This window comes from Cyprinus carpio, chromosome A8 (genome assembly GCF_018340385.1).
Source record: "Cyprinus carpio isolate SPL01 chromosome A8, ASM1834038v1, whole genome shotgun sequence".
In the NCBI taxonomy this organism is placed as follows: Eukaryota; Metazoa; Chordata; class Actinopteri; order Cypriniformes; family Cyprinidae; genus Cyprinus; species Cyprinus carpio.
Genome location: NC_056579.1, coordinates 5,676,785 through 5,696,111, shown reverse-complemented (window position 1 = coordinate 5,696,111; position 19,327 = coordinate 5,676,785). Strand labels below are relative to the sequence as shown.

Here is a 19,327-nt window from a genome sequence, read left to right as displayed (position 1 = left end):
CAGTTCACTCTCTCCACGGACTTACTCGTCACCCAATATCGGAGTGCCTGTGAAATCACCTTTTGTCCTTTGGTTTCTTTCCCTCGTAAGTGTCCTGATCTTTGACAGGACAGCTAAAAATAAGCACCGAACTGCACAATTAGCCATTATGGTGTCCCATAATTCCCCCCGAAATTCGCAGCATCCAGGAGTGCTCATCAACACCTTGGACGTAGCGGTCAAATTGAATAATACATGTTTAACGCCGGTTCGGTCGCAGCCAGTCGCAGTCAGTCAACAGTCAACAGACTGTTGCTGTGGGCAGGGAGACGACGAGGTCATTAACCCTGCCATTTGCTTAACAAGCGCTAATTACAGCTGACATTTCCACAGGGCGCTTCCGAGCGTCAGCTGCCTGGACTCATCAAGAGGACACGGTCATTCTTCACATACACACTCGCACACACAATAATGAAATTTAAACAGAGTACCAACAGTTTAATAGAATCCAAAAATCAAATACACAGCAGGAAACTCCCACGTTTCCTCTTTTTCTTTAAGGCTAAAAGCAGTGAGGACTACAAAAGCACTGATTAAGCAAGAAGAACCCAATGACTTGAGGATTTTGGCATTTTACGCAGAGAAGAAAACACAAATAAAAGAGCTCTGGCGTTAGGATGCACTATGAAGCTGCTAGAGAGACTCATTTGCATTGCAAACTGTGAACACAATCATGAGCCGCATAAACCACAGCACTGTTCTTTCACATCTACATTATCAAAAAATTACTCTCTCCACAAGAAGAATGACTAATACAGGGAGAAGCACCATTTCTGTTTGCAGACCCAAGGCAAATATTTGATGCTAAAATTTGAGAGTACATTTTGAATAAATCAAAAAAAAAAAGAATGAAAGCATATCTTTCAAACACAGGCCCAATGGATGAAATGGATAAATGAAAGGAGGAATAATGCCAAGCAGGGAGCCCAAAATGGAGAGAAGGGGGAAAAAAGCAGGAAATCCCAGGACAGGTCACTTGAAGGAGACAAATAACTTAAGACGTAGAGGACATGTCTATAAATAGACATGGTGGCCGTACCGGCAGGGCGCTCACAAAAAAAAAAAAAAAAAAAAAAAAAAAAAAAAAAAAAAAAAGAAAAAAAAAAAAGACAAGCAATGGAAACAAAAAAAAAAACAAAGTATACCAAACACAGCTGACACATTTAAAATTAAAAGGGCAGAAAAAAATAAAAAAAATAAAAATAAAAAATAGTAAGATTCACAATGTCAATACTAATTGTTTGTACCATATGCAGATCAAAAACCTGTGGTTTAATGTGTATTTGTATAAACAATGTATGAATGCACATGTAGGCAATAGATGTAATACAATTAGATGTGTTTGAGAAATCCAGACTTTTAAAAACATTCCTGATGAAAGATGTCCAGAAGAGTACAAGTCAACATGAAACGGCATGTGCACCCAGTTTAAGTGGAACACAATATTCTCAAACAAAATGCAGGGTTGTACTTTAATATTTTATCCATCAGGAATTGATTGGATGATGGAATGTGAGTTTTGCATACTGTAGGGAGAATGAATGGATTGTAAAGGACTGTGCTTCTGAAACACCATCAGATCCGACACTGCTGCAGAATCTCACCCCCCTACCTCAAAGCCATTCTATTGGCTGAGGCAGATTTATGGGTGCTAAAAATGTTTTTAAGAAATGTACTTTTAAGGTGTATACTACCATTCAAAAAGGAAAATGAAGGAAATGAATGCTTTTATGCAAAGAATGCATTACATTGATCAAAAGTGACAGTAAAGTCACATTAAAAATCTGTATCAAATAAATGCTGTTGATTTTGGATTTTTTTTTATCCATCACACAATCCTGAAAACATGCATCATGGTTTCCACAAAAACAAAAAGTTTTAAAATTTTTCTCAAGCAGCAAATCAGCATATTAGAATGATTTCTGAAGGATCATGTGACACTGAAGACTGGAGTAATGATGCTGAAAATTCGGCTTGGCATCACAGGAATAAATTACATTTTTTAAATATATTCAAATAGAAAACAGTTGTTTTAAATTGTAATAATATTTCACAATATTACTGCTTTTTTGAGCAAATAAATGCAGCCATGGTGAGCATTAGAGACTTCTTTTAAATGCAATGAAAAATCCTTTTGAACGGTAGTGTTTTGGTTCTTAATCATGAAAAAATTATATAATTTATATTATAAAAATGGTTCAAAGAAATATTTCCCTTTCAGTTATTCTTCGGTAAGCAAACTAACAGCTTGGCATTGCATTAACTGATTAAGAAAAACTAGCACAAGAGATAACATGTTACACTTTTGATCAGACATTGAGAAAGGGGGACAAGTCTGCACAAGACCCATATCTTAAGGCTGATGGTCAAGTTCACCCTCAAGAGCATCTTCTTGGTTAACATCATTAAATAGTGACAGCAGGAGAACTGAAAAGTTGGTTCAGAGGCAGAAGATTATTGTGTGCACTGATGAACCGCACACAATAAGACCAGAAATGTGTAATAAAGTAAATGGTGTCCATTATGATTTCATGTTGACTTGAACAAGATTCATTAATACAATCAATTCAGACATTTACGACATTCAAAAGACTAAAACAGGGAGTTAATCTGTAAGTCCATTCAATGTGCCTCATGAATAATCACTGCTCCATCTCCTCACCAGGGTCAGCAATCTCAAGTCAACACTTCATTAGCGCACTTTTAAAGTGTGACGAGCAAACTAATTATCTCTGGAGTGAATATGAGCTCAGTAATGTATGCAAAGACATAAAGACATACACTGAAAGAAAAAAAAAAGAAAAAAATACATTCCAGTTCACCTCAAAGTAAGAGTGCAGCACCACAAATGCCTCATCAAAAATAGACTGTAACAGTGAGACTGTATGGCGCAGGTGGTTTCAAATGTCACTGATGGATGAATAAGGACAGCGAGCTGACAAAATGTACATTATTCAAGCGTTTAACATCAGCAAACTCCACTGAGCTTGAAGTTCAACGGCATCACTTTTAACTGATTCTGACACCTCCATCTAATCAATACACTCCATTTGCTTCAATAATTAAAGCAGAAAGACACTTCTTTAATTTATTATTCAGATTATCCATGCAGGGTTTTGGTCCGAGTTAAACAAAATGAAGAGAGATTTTAATGAAAACATCTGCTTTTGAGAACTCGGAGTCATTCATTTCGCATTACACGCCAATTTGCAAAGATCACACATCTAGTTTGGAAAGATTTAGAAGGTGAACAATTAATCACCAATCAAAATGTATCAGCCCTGCAGTTAATAAATATACCGAAAGGTGTAACGAGGGTTCAAAGGGAAAAAGGAGATAATCAGATCATCTACATCTGATTAGCATAGACATCTGCATAATTCGGTTGCCCTGGGAGATTGAATGCACGTGCGAATGGTAGAAGTGTGTCTGTCAGGTATCGCCCCCGTCCACTCTTCAGTACCACACAGTAAAAACCAAAACCCTTCAGTCTGCTTCTAAGTCAGTAGTTTCCTTTCAACACGACTCCAGTCCTGTGGTCTTATAGGCTGACCTCATATCACACTGATTCATTCTTTATAAATCCATATTAATATTTCACCACAGTTTGATTCAGCTATCTTTGCTGAAACATTACCTCAGTAGTAGTCGATTGCTAATACTAAAGCTAAAGTTCTCATTTTCTAAGAAATAATTGTGCAAGGGCTTCATATGCACACAAAGCCACTGTTTCAGGATTGTTCAAATTCACAGTCTTACAATTCTAAAAAAAAACAAAAACATAAAAACCCCAAAACAAAACCCAAACACATCGCTCATGCGGTTGCATATTGATTTTTCGAATCCGTAACGCTCAGCCGCACCCCTTGAGAAATGACCCTTTATGGCTGCCATAGTTTCATGTATTGCAGAGCTTCAATAACGCAGAGTGATTACGGACGGGAATCGACCCGTGCACCTGTGTGCGGTACAATCAATGTGGCAATGAGCAGAAGGGCCGAGGAGATCACATAATGGTCTAATAACACAAAACATGAGAACACCGGCGAGGGGGAACAAAAAAAATAAAAATAAAAATTAAGATCTGCCAAGAAATAAAACCATAAGTGGTTTCTCCACATCTGAGGTAACAAATGGAGGAAGATGTGGGGAAGCCTGGGATGCCACGTCCTTCTGTTTTTAGTTTGATACGCTCACATAAGTGTTTTCTGTTCCTCGGCTCTTGGAATCTCACTGTCAGTTATCGTCTGAAGTCATCAGCAGGCAAATTGAACTGTCATCCTTCAAGATCTCTGGGAGTTTTTTTTTTCCAAAATATCCGTTTTGTCCTTGGTTGTTTACGTCGTCTTGTTCTTGATCGTGAATTGTAACAGACGATGACACAAATTTGACGTCATTGGAGAAAATTGGTGAGCTCTATCTTCGCTGTGTCAGATTAAACTGAGCAAAGAAGCACCGTTTTGACTGATCCCATTGTTAGGTCAGATCATCGTCTGGGTTTTGCAGGGTCACGCTGTGGTCAGCTCACGGGTTCTCATCTCTTGTAGTGGCTCGGAGCGTCAGCGAACATGTATTTGAGTCTGTAGGCCTCTGCCAGTAGCAAACCCACCTCTTCGTTGCCCCAGTGTATTGTGGGAAGGTTCTGCAGAAGCATTAGCAGGCTCTGAAAAAAAAACACATTTCATAGGACTGGATCATTTAGTGGCTTTCATAGAGCTGGTAGCAGCTTTCCACCTCAAAAATACTGTTTCCTGGCTATTATCTATTCCTTGAAATGCATTTTTACTCTTCCAAACTGGAAATGCTTGTAGTCATGGCATGATTATAATGTGATTCACGATTGGTTCTGCTCTTAGGTTGCTGATTGTGCATTTAGTGTGTGTATGCGCGCATGTGTGTGTGTGGGCTTTCTGGCACCTACAGCTGCTATAAGTGCACAAGAGCCGATCTATCGTAATCAGCTTCACTCTGTGAAAGATCAGATCTCAGGTTCTTCGATCTGGGAGTTTTAATGCAGTAGCATGAAGCTGAAAATCATTGATTTTCAAGTTGCTAACCAGAGCGCCTTTGAGCTTTGGGTTAAAAAATGTTGCCTAAATATATATATATATATATATATTTACATCACGTGTGTGCACGAATATAAACTGACTAAAGAGACTAACTAAAAATGTTTAACGCTGTTAAATTTCCTTCAAACCATTACGACATTAACCTAATTCTACACAACAATGGTTTGTGTGATTTATAAGCACCGTCTGAATTGTCAAAAGCACAGGTGTCTTTGTTCAATTCCCAGGAACAATAATCCTGTTAACAGAAGCTCATTTATCAGTAAATAATGGAGAAACAATTTACTGAAACTAATTTATTTATAAATCAAATCCAGATGGGACATTTGCAGTCTTTGAATGCTGTAAATGAATTACTATCAAAGTCTGAATTATCAATGAAACAAATGAAACTCACTTTCAACTTGCCATCGTATGTGTGGTTAAAGCACCAGAAGACTGTAGCAACATCAACAAAACAGCTTTGATGTTTGGTGAGAAAAGTATTATATAGTGGGGTCTAAAAAACAGAGTATATTAAATTCGGGATGCAAAATCTAATTTAAATCGGATACAAAAACTAATAAAAATAAGTAAATAGATGCCAAAAGGTGTAGGATGCTTAAAAATTCAAAAACAGTACGCCATTAAAATGTGATAATTATGATATAAAAGATTTAATAAAACAAAATATTAAAACACGATCTTAAAATATTCTTAGTAATAATAATTATGGCTATTAATATGATTCATATTTAATAAAATACTATGAATTGTGAACACAATTGTATAACTAATATTTAAAATCAAATAACGTCAAAAGAATGTCTGAGAAAGTGATACAATTCTTAACATATAAGACTAAAAATGTGTCTTAAAAATATAATTATTGATATTATTTTAAAAATCAGATAAAAGCAAATTTCTGAATGTGATCATGTGAACATGATCATCAGTCCACAGTTGATTAAATGTGATAATTATAACCCACTGACAACCCGAGTATAAACACATGCTCCAATGACTGTTCATCAAACCCTTCTCTACCCGACCTGACAATGAGGCAAATAATAAACGAGAGAATCAGAGATGGAGCTGAGGCGTGGAGATCCTTCGAAAGAGAGCGTGAAAGAGTGAGAATGGGGGGCGAATAACAGAATGTTCTCGTTTCGTGGGCGCTGAGGTGTGGTGAATCCGCTGGCCTGTGAAATTTTGTTACAGCCGAGGCTGCTCCACTGGAGGGCCAATTATTCCGATATTCTCGGGGTAAGTGACGGCCGGGACGCTTTCCAGTGAGGTATGCATGTGTGGGAAGCGCAGACGGTCACATGTAAACCACACACGTTTCTTCATGGAGCTCAGTGGCTGTGACACACGTGAAATGCGGGAGATTGTCGGTACCTGAAAGTCCAACATGGAGAGGATCTCTTTGCGCCATTTGATGAGGAAGGCAGCGCACACGTAGAGGTGGAAATGGGAGAATCCCTCTGACTCGGCCTGAGGATCAAAAGCAGACACATAAAAGAACACACATGCTTGCATTAGTAAGCAGTCATTAAGCAGATGATTATCCAAAGTGACATACTGCACACTTATTAGAGACCCCTGGGGTTAAGTGCCTTTCTCAAAGGGCAAAATAATGATGACATGAGGATGTAGGGATTGAACCAGCAACCTTCCAGTCACCAGTTTTGAACTTTAAAGCAATAGTTCACCAAAATTCTGCCATCATTTATTTACTCAACCATTGTGTTTCCTTTAAGGCTTTTTAAAAGGAATTTGTCTTTTTAACTGAACATCTTAAGGAGCTTTTTCCTCATAGTCATGTTTGGCTTGCTGACTGCTGATAATAAAGGCATGATTTTCTTTCTACTTAAAACATTTTCACACATTTGCTTTCTTTACAACAGCAATTTATGAAAAAAAAAAAGAAAAAAAAAAAAAAAAAAAAAACGACAACATGAAAGTGTCATAAGCATGAACATAAAAAAGATTTGAGAGCTACAAAAGGAAAGATTTCCAACAAATAATGATTACAATTTCAGTTTCTCACCAGTGCCGTTATTATTAGCTAAATACAGTATATTAACAATCATTTTTGTTAATCAAAATAAAGTTGATATATGAAAAACTTCAACTAAAAAACAAACAAACAAAAAAAACTTACAAAAAATAGAAAAGCTACCTTAAGTTGAAGTTGATTTTGAATTATTAAAACGGAAAATAAATAAATAAATAAATATTAGCTAAAATATTTAAACTGGTCAAATTGACAAATGCACATAAAATGACTGAAACTTAATGGAAAATTAAAATGAAAACTGAAAATGTAGAACCTAATTCAGAATATTAATAAATACTATAATATTAAAAATATTACTAAAAGAACACTATTTCATCTACAAAGGTGAATTATGACTTCAGAAGACTTGGGAAACAGCACATGAATCATATGAGCCACTTTCATTATGCCTTTTTTTTTTAAATTTGCCTTTTTGGACATTGATAAACATTGCCAATATGAATGGTTGCTGTATAGCCACGATCTGCAAGAAGATTCTTCTGCCTTTACTATATGGTTAGAATAGCAGAGCAAGCACAATGACATTATGAGGGAGGGGATAAAAGGTATCAGGTCACGGCATGGGCTGGATTTAAACCCATCTCCCAGTTAAAGCTGGGATATATATTTTGATTTTGTTGGCTTTGCCATGGCTCCAATGATTGCACTTTTCTGTGACCAGAAATAAAAACAACAGTTTACTTCCATCATGAATAATAAGAGTTTTAAGACAACACATATTATTAGTTAAATTATTCAGCTACAGTCGAGGTTCTACACAGAGCTCCTAATGTAGTTTTACCATCTATCTAATTTATTGGATAGGGAATTAGGTCATGTTAGTTATTCCCAATGTATCTAAAGAAGACACAACCCAATTCGCCTCTCTGCTCCTCATTCGTCCTCCTCTCTCCCTAGCATCCCCCTCTACTTGTGCTGTGTACAGTGTGGTACATTCAGCCACTTGAGAGACAGCGAGCGGTTATAAATAGCTTTGTTTACTTTCTTTTTCTTGGTCCCTCTTGAAGTGAGAAAAGAGGAAGAAAAGGGTAAGAGAATGAGAAAGAAGTAAAAAGTTGGATTTTATGAAGGCACAAAGAAATTGCAAACAAACGAACAAATCTATGAGTTGAGTTTATTGCTTCTCAAATGATGAGACGTGTTGGTCCAGAGGTGTTTCTTGCTTGAAGGGTGACAAGTCACCGGGTTCAAATCTTGACAATTAATCTTTCTGAAAGTAACAACTTGCCTGTACATATACTGTGTATCAGCCTCAGGAACTAAAAAGCACTTTTAAAAAAATAGCAAGAGTGAGACTGTTAAGACAGGCTGTTTCTACAATGGAAAATAACTGTGCATTAAAAAAAAAAGTTTAGAATTTTCTATCTGCATAAATATGATCCAAAACATCAGATTTTCTCACAAGTCCTGAAAGCAGACAAAAATAACCCAGTCAGACAAATGAGACTATTTATTTATTTTTTTGTCTTTTGTCATTTATTCAGGAAAATCATCCAATATTACATATCTGTGAGTGGTAAAAGTATGTGAATCTCTAGGATTAACTGTTAATTTGAAGGTGAAATTAAAGTCCATCTGTCCAGAGGTGTTTTCAAGAGATTAATATCAAGGGGTCAGTGCCTGCCCTGTTTTATTTTAAAGAACAAAGGAGGATCTGTTGCTGTTGAGTTGCTGTTGCTCATCAGACTAGAAAAGGTTACAAAACCATCTCTAAAGAGTTTGGACTCCACAAATCTACAGTCAGACACAATGTGTACAAATGGAGAAAATTCAAGAGCCTGTTAACCTCCCCAGGAGGTGTCGACCAACAAATATCACTCCAAAAGCATGATGTGTAATAGTCTGTGAGGTTGCAAAGGAACCCAGGGTAACTTCTAAGCAAACTAAAGGCCTTTCTCACATTGGCTAATGTTAATCATCATGAGTCCACCATCAGGAAAACACTGAACAACCATTTTCAACAAGGAAAACTAAAAAGGACAGAAAATCTAAAAAAAGGACATTGCTGCCAGTCTGCAGTTTTATAAAGTTTATGTGGACAAGCCCGAGAGCTATTGGACAAATGTTTTGTGGATAGATGAGACCAAAATAGAACATGTTGGTTTAAATGAGAAGTGTTATATTTGGAGAAAAGAAAAAACTGCATTCCAGCATGAGAATCTTATCCCATCTGTGAAACTGTGGTGGTGATAATATCATGGTTTGGGCCTGTTTTGCTGCATCTGGGCAAAGACGGCTTGTAGAAAATCTGTCCGTGAACTGTGTCTCAAGAGAAAGTGGTTCATGCAGCAAGACAACGACCCAAAGCGCAAAGCACACAAGTCGTTCTACCAATGCAGTAAAACCAATTACTGCAGTCAATGCAGTAAAAATATTCTAAAATAAAACAACAGTTTTCTATTTTAATACATTTGAAAATGTATTTTATTCCTATGATCAAATCTGAATTTTCAGCATAATTACTCCAGTCTTCAGTATCACTTGATCCTTCAGAAATCATATTAATATGCAGATCTGCTGATCAATTAAAAATTCTTATTAATTTGAATGTTGAAAAAGTTTAAAGTTGTGCAGCTTATTATTTTTGTAAAAACCATGATTTGATGAATAGAAAGTTTAAATGTCTTTACAGTCACTTTTAATCATCTGAATGCATCCTTGGTGAATAAAGCTCAAAAAAAGGTAGTTTGCCGGTTAGTATATTGTTTCTCCTTTTTCAATCTAATAGTGGACTTAGTATACTACAAGTACCATAGTATTGACATGTATGACATTTTTGCTGCACTATAGTACTGATAGAGTACTTGTTTGTTTGTAAGAAAGAAAAAGACTGAAAAAACTGCTAAATAAGAGGACTAAAGACTAAGTAAACAAAAGCAGAATAAAGAAGCGTTCATGGTTGAGCCCTCTTTCTTAAGAACACATCAGACATGGGGTTATTCACAGCCAAGCGTTCCCTCCTCCACCTCTCAACAGAACCCATCTCACTAATGAGATGCAGATGCTTCAGACCATCAGTCAGACATTAACATGACTTTCCTTTTTGTCTTCACAGCCCTTTCTCTCTCTCCTTCTTCATTTCTTTTGCCCTCATCTCTTTCTTTCTGGCCTGTGCTTTTTGTGCACCTCTAATTGATCTTGAGGAGTAAGCCTTTTGTGCCAAACGTGCAATTACAGGAGGGACCTGATAAAGGAGCCCAGGAGAAGTTGACGCTCTTTTCTCTGTCTTTTTGGACAAAACGCCCTCATCTAATCAACTTGCTCTGGTCCGCCGAACATGCAACATGTGTCTGCTCACTGGAATATACCAAGGAATGTATTCATTAACAATTAATCAGGAACATATTATGCAGTGTTATCAGAAAAGCCCAAAGTGTCACTTGAACAATGGTAGTTTAATACAAAATGATAATAAAAAGGACTGTAATTAATGGTAGATGGCAACATGAAATCAAATTGTCCCCAATCTGCTAGCCTTACTGTGCACGCTTCATCAGTTCAGGTTATAATAAAGAAAAACACAGAAAAAAGAAAAAAGGTTTTGAAGCTCATTATGATGGCACAATAAGTAATGGCTGAGCTAATGAATATGAACTGGATCATGCAGATGTTGCTACTTAACCTGGACTGCCAGAATTCATACATATTCATGAGCCACTTCTGCTCAGATACACTCAAGTTTTGCTTTATAGGCAGCATCAAGCTACTTTATATTTTACACAACCTTCTACCAATTTGTTCAACGTTTGAAAAACAAATCTATATTGATATGGAGATCAGGTCCATAGTATTTGTTCTTCTATGAGTCAAAACTGTAAAGTCAAGAATTTAACATCAAGTAGGTAGTGAAAGATATAATATACACTGCTGGTCAAATGATTTGAATAATTAAGATTACACTTCCTATACTTCTCTGTCTCTTACACTCACAAAGGCTGCATTTATTTGAACAAAAATACAATAAAACAGTAATATTGTAATTTTAAAAAGACCATTCATAAAGTACTTTTTTTAATATATATCCTGTGATGACAGAGTTGAATTTTTCAGCAGCCATTACTCAAGAAATTAATACATTTATTCAGCAAGGATGCATTTAATTGATCAAAAAACATTTATAATGTTACAAAATACTTCAACTTCAAATAAAAGTTTTTTTTTTTACTTTCTATTTAAAGGATCCTAAAAAAAAAAAAAAGTTGATAATAATAATAATAATAAGTTACAGATAATTGAGCAGCAAATCAGCATTTCAGAATGATTTCTGAAGGATCATGTGAAACTGAAGATTGGAATAATGATGCTGAAAATTCAGCTTTGATCACAGGAATAATTAACATTTTAAAATATATTCAAATAGAAAACAGTTATTTTACAGTCAGTTTTACTGCATTTTTGATCAAATAAATTAGACAAAAACAATTAACTCCAAACTTTTACATTACCAAACAACATTATTCCCACTGAACATTACGTTACATTTTGTATACTGGCATATATCACATTACTCAAGTTAAATGCATTGTGAATGTGCAAGATTTAGACACTTTCTAAGGATTTGTTCTGAGGTAAAACATCAAATTTTTTATTAAACAATTGATCTGCATGTCTCTCTTTGATTTATTATTAACTTTGCATGCATTGATGTGTGAAGGTGGCAGGGCAGATTATGGAGAGTTTAAGCGTGGTTTAACCTTGAAAACATATACATCATGGCTCAGTATTTCTCTGTGTGTTTGGCTGGCCTCACTGACACACTTCCCGCCTCTACCTCAGCGAGGGGGGTGAATGCTACCTTTCTTGCTCGCCCCGACCCTGACCCTGCTGTGAAAAACACCGGAGAAAATAAAGACAAAAAAAAAAAAGCTGGAACTGAGAAAGAAAAACAGATGCAAAATAACCAGAGGAAACTGGGCTTCTAACATTCAGTAGGTACATTCAGTATATTTTCCCATAAAATTTTACAACTATGTATAAGAAAAATTGTGTCAAAATGTGTTAAAGGTGTTCTATATGTTGCCTTTAAGGGGCTGATGATCCAAAATGCCCATCAATAATGTTTGGCAACATCACCGATTCAAAACGAACAGAAGCAAATGACATGCAAGCATGCATAATGGTTAGCAACTCACCATATCCTCTCTCGGATTGCACTTGTCACCTGATAACTATTCCCCTTTATCCAATAAAACCCACCTTGTGGAAACGGATCCATGTCAAAACGCCATGCATGAGAGATGAAGCGGCAGATAGACAAAGGCAAATGTAAAGGACAAAGAAATGAGCAAGGAGATATATCAAAAGAAAGTCTGAGAGAGGACATGCAGACAGGACACGAAAGGAAATCAGAAGGAAACTCTTCAAAAGAATATTAATGAATGACAGCAATATGACCAGTTCACACCTTTTGCCATTTTAACAAGAAAAAAAAATGTATGAGCAGCATGGTCTTCAAGGACATTTCACCCATAACCTCTAAAGCATTTAAAATATTATTTGAAGCTTTGCAATCATTCATGGGAGTATGCATTCTTCCAGGAAACCACGTAATGGGAGGTGACAAAGGGTTGTGCATCAGTTATGGAATTGAATAATCCCTTATTATTACTATAACAAAATTAAAGTAAAAAAAAAATATAATAAAAATAAATACATATGGGCTCAACAAAAAATCATCTTCTGAATTGGCCCAAAAATAATAATAATAATTATTATTATTATTATTATTATTGTTGTTGTTTTTATTCCTGTCTTCATAAACTATTTATAAACCTAATAAACATTTAAAAAAATTTTTAATTAAATTTCGCTGTTTTTTAAAATGAAAACAAGCCCATTTTTTAAATCCCAAACCGCTACAGTTAATCTAAAATGACAATACTCTGAATGTAAAATGTTGTATAAATATTTGATCATGTATAAAATATAACAGTATAGCATAAATATGAATAAATATATTATTAAAGCAATAATAATAATAATAATCATCTAAAGCTATAGAAGAATAATAGTTATATTATTGCTGTTGTTATAGATATTAAATCACATTTCTAGTGATTATTTCCAAAAAGTCAGGGAATAGCAAACTTAGACATTTCTAGTAGCAGCAACAATTACTACACCCCTGCTTTATTACAGGCGAAATGTGTAGTTTGCATATTATTAAAAATAATTATGAAGTGCACCAAAGTAACCGAACTGAAAAACAATCCTAAACACAATTAATTATACTCCTACTAGAGGTTCAAGCATTGGGCTGACAACCAAAAGGTCACAGGTTAAAACACATAGCTGATCCATGAACCATCACCATTGTTCTTGTTCAAGACACTTAACCCCAGGCCACTTTGATTAAAACCATCAGATAAATGACACATAAATTTGACACAAAAGCACATGTAAAGGCTTTCCCGACATGTTTTGGCTGGTGCTGGTTCAGCTGTACCTGGTAGGTGTCCCACAGGCGAATGGTACAGCGCAGCGGCAGCTCCCGCATCAGTAGATTATTCATCCAGCGGAAAGCAAACTGCAGATACTCCACCTCACACTTCTGAAAGTGCACGTGGACATCCTCTGTGGGCATAGAAAAGAAAGCACAGGGGGGTTATATCTATTTGCTGGTACCTTCAGCAAAGTGCTGCACTGGGAGTAGCTTTTGAAAACCATGTATAGACCCCCATTGTTTAAAGAAGCACTCTGGCCCTGAACTAAGATCACCAGCTATTGTTGAATTCTCCCCACACCTGTTTCACTGAATTAACATTATAGATCCTCAGCGTGTGTGTAATTATATTCGATTGAATAGAGAGAGAGTGAGAGAGAGACAGAAGGTTGGGGTGGAAAAGAAATGTAGACATGGTGCTTAGCTCATTGAAAGAGGGATTTTTCTGATAAGCTCTCGTTCGGCCTTTGAACAGAATAAGAATGGCTTTCGAAAGTGGCTGTATTGACCAGACTCCTGATAAACACTGATGGAGGAAATGTGACAGGTCTCTAAATGTACTGAGAACTGAAGTCTGACCTATCAGAAAGAAAATGGAAACTTTTACTGCCACGAATAAAAGCAAAAACAACATTTCACCAAAAAAAGAAAAGAAAAAAGGTTTTAACAATAAATGATCTTTGAGATGTTACATAAGGGTTGTATCATAATGGATTCAACTAATGGAGTGAGTCATTGGTGTGAGGATTGAACATTTATCACAAATTCACTTCATTCGCAATCCCACTTCTTAAAAAAAACAACAACAAAAGGTTTGTTGATAATGATTCTGATTTGAGCAAACAAAATGAAAGTATAAAATATTTGCAAACAATTTTTTTGTGCCACAAAATTGAAACCACTTTCTTTTTCTGAAAAATACCTTAAAAATCTTTTTTTTGGTCCTCAAATAGAGAGAAAAAACCCCTACCTTTCCAGATAAATATAAAAAAAAAATTAAGAGGCATCACAGATTGATACATTGTACTTGTTAAAACAGGACAGACATGTACCACTTTGTTTATAAATTTTGTGGTACATATTTTAAATGGCAATATTTTGTAAAGTCCTAATGCTACTTTATTCACAAAAATTTTAATAATAATTTAAATTACATTTGCAAAGTAAATGTATGCAGTGAATAAAAAAAATTAAATGTTTTGGACAGCATAACAATTATTTTAGTCTTTATAATGGTTTATAAATTTATGCATAATAAAGAGTATTAGTTCTTGAGCAGCAAATCAGATAGTTTATTAAAATATTTGTCATATTAAAATAGCTGTCATAATATTTCACAATATTACTGCTTTTGATGTTTTTTCATCAAATAAATTCAGCCTCGGCAAGCATAAGATACACTTCACTCAAAGTCAAAAAAAATAATAAAATAAAATTGTCTCTCTTTATTTATTCCTTCTCTTTCTAGCTTGTACTTATTTGAACCAGGTCTAAAACTTTATTATTATAAGCACTTCCTGTATCTGTTTGCCTCTTTATGTATCCCCCAATTATAAGTCACTTTGGATAAAATCGTTTGCAAAATGACTAAATGTAAATATATATATAAACACTTATTTTTCTCATTTTATTAAAAAAAAAAAAAAAAAAAAAAAAAAAACAACCTCTACTTGCTAGTGAATCTTCCTATAGTCTTCTTGAAAGTGTGATTTGTTTTCCCTTCGCTCAGTCCACTCCAATTCGTCTCTCCTCTCAAGCTCACTTCCATTTGCCTTCACACCCTAATCGCAGGGGCTTATGGGGAATTGATTTCTCTCCTGTGCCCCCCGGTGAGACTGTGGGGTCTGCTATTGCTCACAGTGCTGGTGGATGCTGATGGATGGGAAAGAGGCGCACGGCGGCTCTCACCGAGAGTTTCAGTGTGGGCTGTTCAGCTTATCACACCAAACACTCTGAACAGGGGAGGAGGCGTCCAGATGGTATAAACACTCTCAAGGAAAAAAAACAGAGGCGGACTAGTGGCATAATGGAAACGTGTGACTCCAAGAAACAGAAACGGCCAACACCATGGGAAAACAAGTCTTTTCCGAGGTGATGAACAAGATCGCACCCCGGCAGAAAAACAACTCCTTGTTGTTTTGAACATTTTGCACTGCTATTTAAGGTTCGAGACAACTAGCTCACATCATTCTGGAGGGCAAAGGGCAAAATAGATGGGATCATTTGAGGGACTCCAGACTCTGCCATTTTGTTCTGGCAGTCATGGTGTGTTATTTGTGCTGAAGCTTCTGAGGGTGTTAAAAAAAAAATTCTGACACGTCGCAAAAAGTGGCACACGGTTGGGCCCAAAGTAACTTTCACCACAACATCTAAAACAACTCACAAAAAAAATAAATATATCTAATACTACACAACAGCTACAACCAGTGATGGAGTACTCTAGTCCTGGACTCGGACTCGAGTCCGACTCGAGTCACTATTCTTTGGACTCGAGTCCGACTCGAGACTCCATTCTCTGGACTCGTGACTCGACTTGGAATTTGCGGGACTGAGTGACTCGTACTTGGACTCGGAACTCGAGGATATATAAAATCGGACTTGAGCATTAATCACGTTGTTTTTGAACTAAATATGTTATAAAAAAATTATATAAGGTGTTACTCCTGCAAAGAGACCGGCCGGGATCAACTTTTTTTTCCCTCACAGACACTGCTACCGCTCTCTCTCTTTGCTTGACAACACATTCACTGACGTCACTCACTTTACGCTCGTGCATGATTCGCTAAATGTTCACATTTGGAAAATGCAGAAAGATGTGCCCCGGATCGTGAACTTCGCCTACACGAATTTTGCATCTAATGCTGGAAAGAGCAGCGCTGAATGTTGTGTGTGTAATCGCACAATTGAGGAAAAGACTGGACAACTTCAAACTTTAACAGGCACCTGTCACGGATGCACCCAGTAAAGTAAGTAAAATGATTTCCATTGGCAACGTTAGCTTTTAAAAAACTATTATTTGACTAATGTATATGATAATAAACAGAAGAAGCTAGGGTTGGCCGAACAATTTGGCATCACGTCGACGATGTTGCTAATGTCTGGTTCGGATTACACAATTTTTTTGTTTGTTGATAACTTACTAGTCACTGTTGTCAGATCAGATTACATGATTTTTTTTTTGTCTGTTGCAATAGTCACTGTGTCTGATTTTAAAATGCAACAGCTTTTAAATTGAAAACTGCAGCATGATTTAAACATGCAATTTGTAAATTTTTTGACGCTAGTTCTCAATCACAGGTTCACAACAATGGAAGTACACACATGCTTTTGATGGCGTCGTAAAGTTGCAAAGTGTGTTGCAAAGTGTATATGTCAAATCAGTAAATAAAATACTCCCTTTGCAATCGTGACAGTGGTGTCATTTTTGTTTAATGTAGAACCTCTTTAATTTTTATCAGTTCTTTGAAGGTCCCAGAGTGGAGGACATGTAGGCACTGGGAGCTCGAGACTCGCTCGGACTCGAATACGGGACTCGAGACTCGACTCGGACTCGAACTCTGGTATGGTGTCTCGACTAGGACTCGACTCGGACTCTTCTTTGGTGGACTCGGACTGGGACTCGGACTCGAACACTGGGACTCGAGACTCGACTCGGACTCGACAATTAGACTCAAACAAAAACCACTTGCTACAACAACTGACAAAAGAAATAAATATATCTATGAGTACAGCTTTGTTAAAATGTCAAAAACAAAGTGCAAAAAGAGTGTGATTTCTTTCAAGGAGCTTCAAAGATAACCTGTTTGGCGACCAGGACCAACTACACCAAACATTTTAAATAACCATTTCACCCAAATAATAAAATGTTGTAATCATTTACTCATTCTGATGTTGTTGCAAATAGTTTTTTCCATAGGAACACTAAATGAGAAATTTGATGGAATCTTCACACTGCTCTTGACCAGGGGCCTGTTCAATTCCAAATGGAAATTTAATCTTAGAATCTTGAATTTAATTTTGCTTTTCATTATTTAGTAGTTCTGATATATCTTTTAAATTACATGCGCATGAGCATATTTTCAAAATTCGTATTTTTTTTTACACAAATTATTCCTTTAAAGGGGACCTATAATGCAAAATTCACTTTTGCATGGTGTTTGGTCATAAATGTGTGTTGGCAGTGTGTGTGCACAACCACCCTACAATGATAAAAATCCATCCACTCCTTTTTTTTAAATCTCCATAGATCATAAGCAATGTCTCCCAACTACCCGTTTTCTGACCTGATGCTAATGTGACGTCACATTAGCCACAGGCCCCGCCCACGAATATTGACAAACACTGCCGTTATAACATAGAACCGCTCCGAGCGAGTTCACAGAGAGTTGTAAACAATCCGCCATTGCTGCACTGATGAGTAAGTCTTTTAGGTGTTCTGCAGCTGGATATATGAATCCACATAGCTCTCTCCTTACTCCCGAAATCTGAGCCGCTGAAGACAAGGTGGATAAAATTATATCAAAAAAAAAAATCCCCCAACAACACAAAAAATAATTGGTTTATGTCTGCGCGAATCATTTTACACCGGACTGCTTTGTGAATGAGGGTCAGTATAAAGCAGGTTTTGTACAAAAGTTGCTCCTGAAGGATGAAGCAGTGCCAACTTTTCGTGATCCAGCTACACCTCCAGAAGTAAGTAAGTATCATGCGTTAGTTTTATAAATTTCCTTTCTGAAAGAGCTTCTTTGCAGGCTAGGCTAATGTTGCTAAAGCTACCACTGTCTCTCTGTTTTCACTGATGCTGCCTTCACGTTCTACCAGAATGATTGTGAATAGGAACGTAACAGTTAAAATTGCTTATGAAAGCAATGTGAAGTCAATCGCTGGAATTAGTCGAGCTCATAATCACAAGTGGAACTTATAAAGTTTGTATGGCACCATGAGTTATTTTTATCACGCCGTGCTCCCTTCTTACTTTTAAACCGAGTTTGTTTTCTTATGCACAGTACAATCAGATGACTGACTTTTAAACCGAGTTCGTTTTCTGTAAAGATAACAGGCTTGTACTAATAGTGGAGTGTTTATTTGCAAAGGCTAGCACTGGTATTGCCGGAGCTTGCAATAGAGTCTGCTGCAGAGCTTGAGCTCTTGAAGCTCCGCCCTCTTCTCCACAAGCACCAGCTCATTTGCATTTAAAGAGAAAGACAAAAATGGCACGTTTTGGCTCATACCATAAAAATGGCAATTTTAACAAGCTATAAAAAAATTCTGTAAGGTATTTTGAGCTAAAACGTCACACACACACTCTGGGGACATCAGAGACTTATTTTACATCTTGTAAAAAGCACTAGGTCCCCTTTAATTCTATGCAGTGTGAAAGGAATTGGTAGATGATGTGTTTGTCAATATGATCTTACCATCTATTCTGCTAACAAGCTCTTCCAGCGCCTTGACTTTAATCTGAATCCCAGGCTGGGCAAATGTGTAGTTGTCCTGATAGAGAAAAACAAAGGCAGTATTTAGAACATGGAATAATTATTCTATCAACTTGTTAAGGCTCTTTCACATGACTTATATAAGAGCTTAAATCGCTCAATACAAGCATCATGCGCCACTTTGGCCTACACATGAAAAGCACTGCAATTAGTGCTATGGAAAAGCAAATTTTATTCTATGTGGTAATTGTTAAAATTAAACCTGTAAAAATGCTTT

The 19,327-nt window shown here is 36.4% G+C and overlaps 1 protein-coding gene and 1 long non-coding RNA gene across 4 annotated transcripts in view; both read right to left on the bottom strand.

Annotated features, from left to right (window-relative positions):
- The window catches only part of LOC122145903, a 10,798-nt gene extending 9,656 nt beyond the window's left edge, over nt 1-1,142 (bottom strand). Inside the window, exon 1 of the long non-coding RNA XR_006160626.1 lies at nt 1-1,142. This exon is cut by the window's left edge and continues 178 nt beyond it. This is a non-coding gene — a long non-coding RNA (uncharacterized LOC122145903).
- Nucleotides 1,143-4,290: 3,148 nt separating this feature from the next.
- The window catches only part of LOC109050146 (TBC1 domain family member 22B-like), a 40,206-nt gene continuing 25,169 nt past the window's right edge, over nt 4,291-19,327 (bottom strand). For 2 of the 3 annotated variants that reach the window (XM_042761756.1, XM_042761758.1), the window contains 4 exons: nt 19,033-19,108; nt 13,619-13,746; nt 6,492-6,587; nt 4,291-4,702 (listed from right to left, as the gene is read on the bottom strand). In XM_042761756.1, coding sequence (XP_042617690.1) covers nt 4,574-4,702; nt 6,492-6,587; nt 13,619-13,746; nt 19,033-19,108 — 429 coding nt within the window. In that variant the 3' untranslated portion in view covers nt 4,291-4,573. Of the gene's footprint in view, nt 4,703-6,491; nt 6,588-11,630; nt 12,370-13,618; nt 13,747-19,032; nt 19,109-19,327 lie in introns of those variants that run through there. The other variant, XM_042761759.1, reaches the window with a different exon arrangement.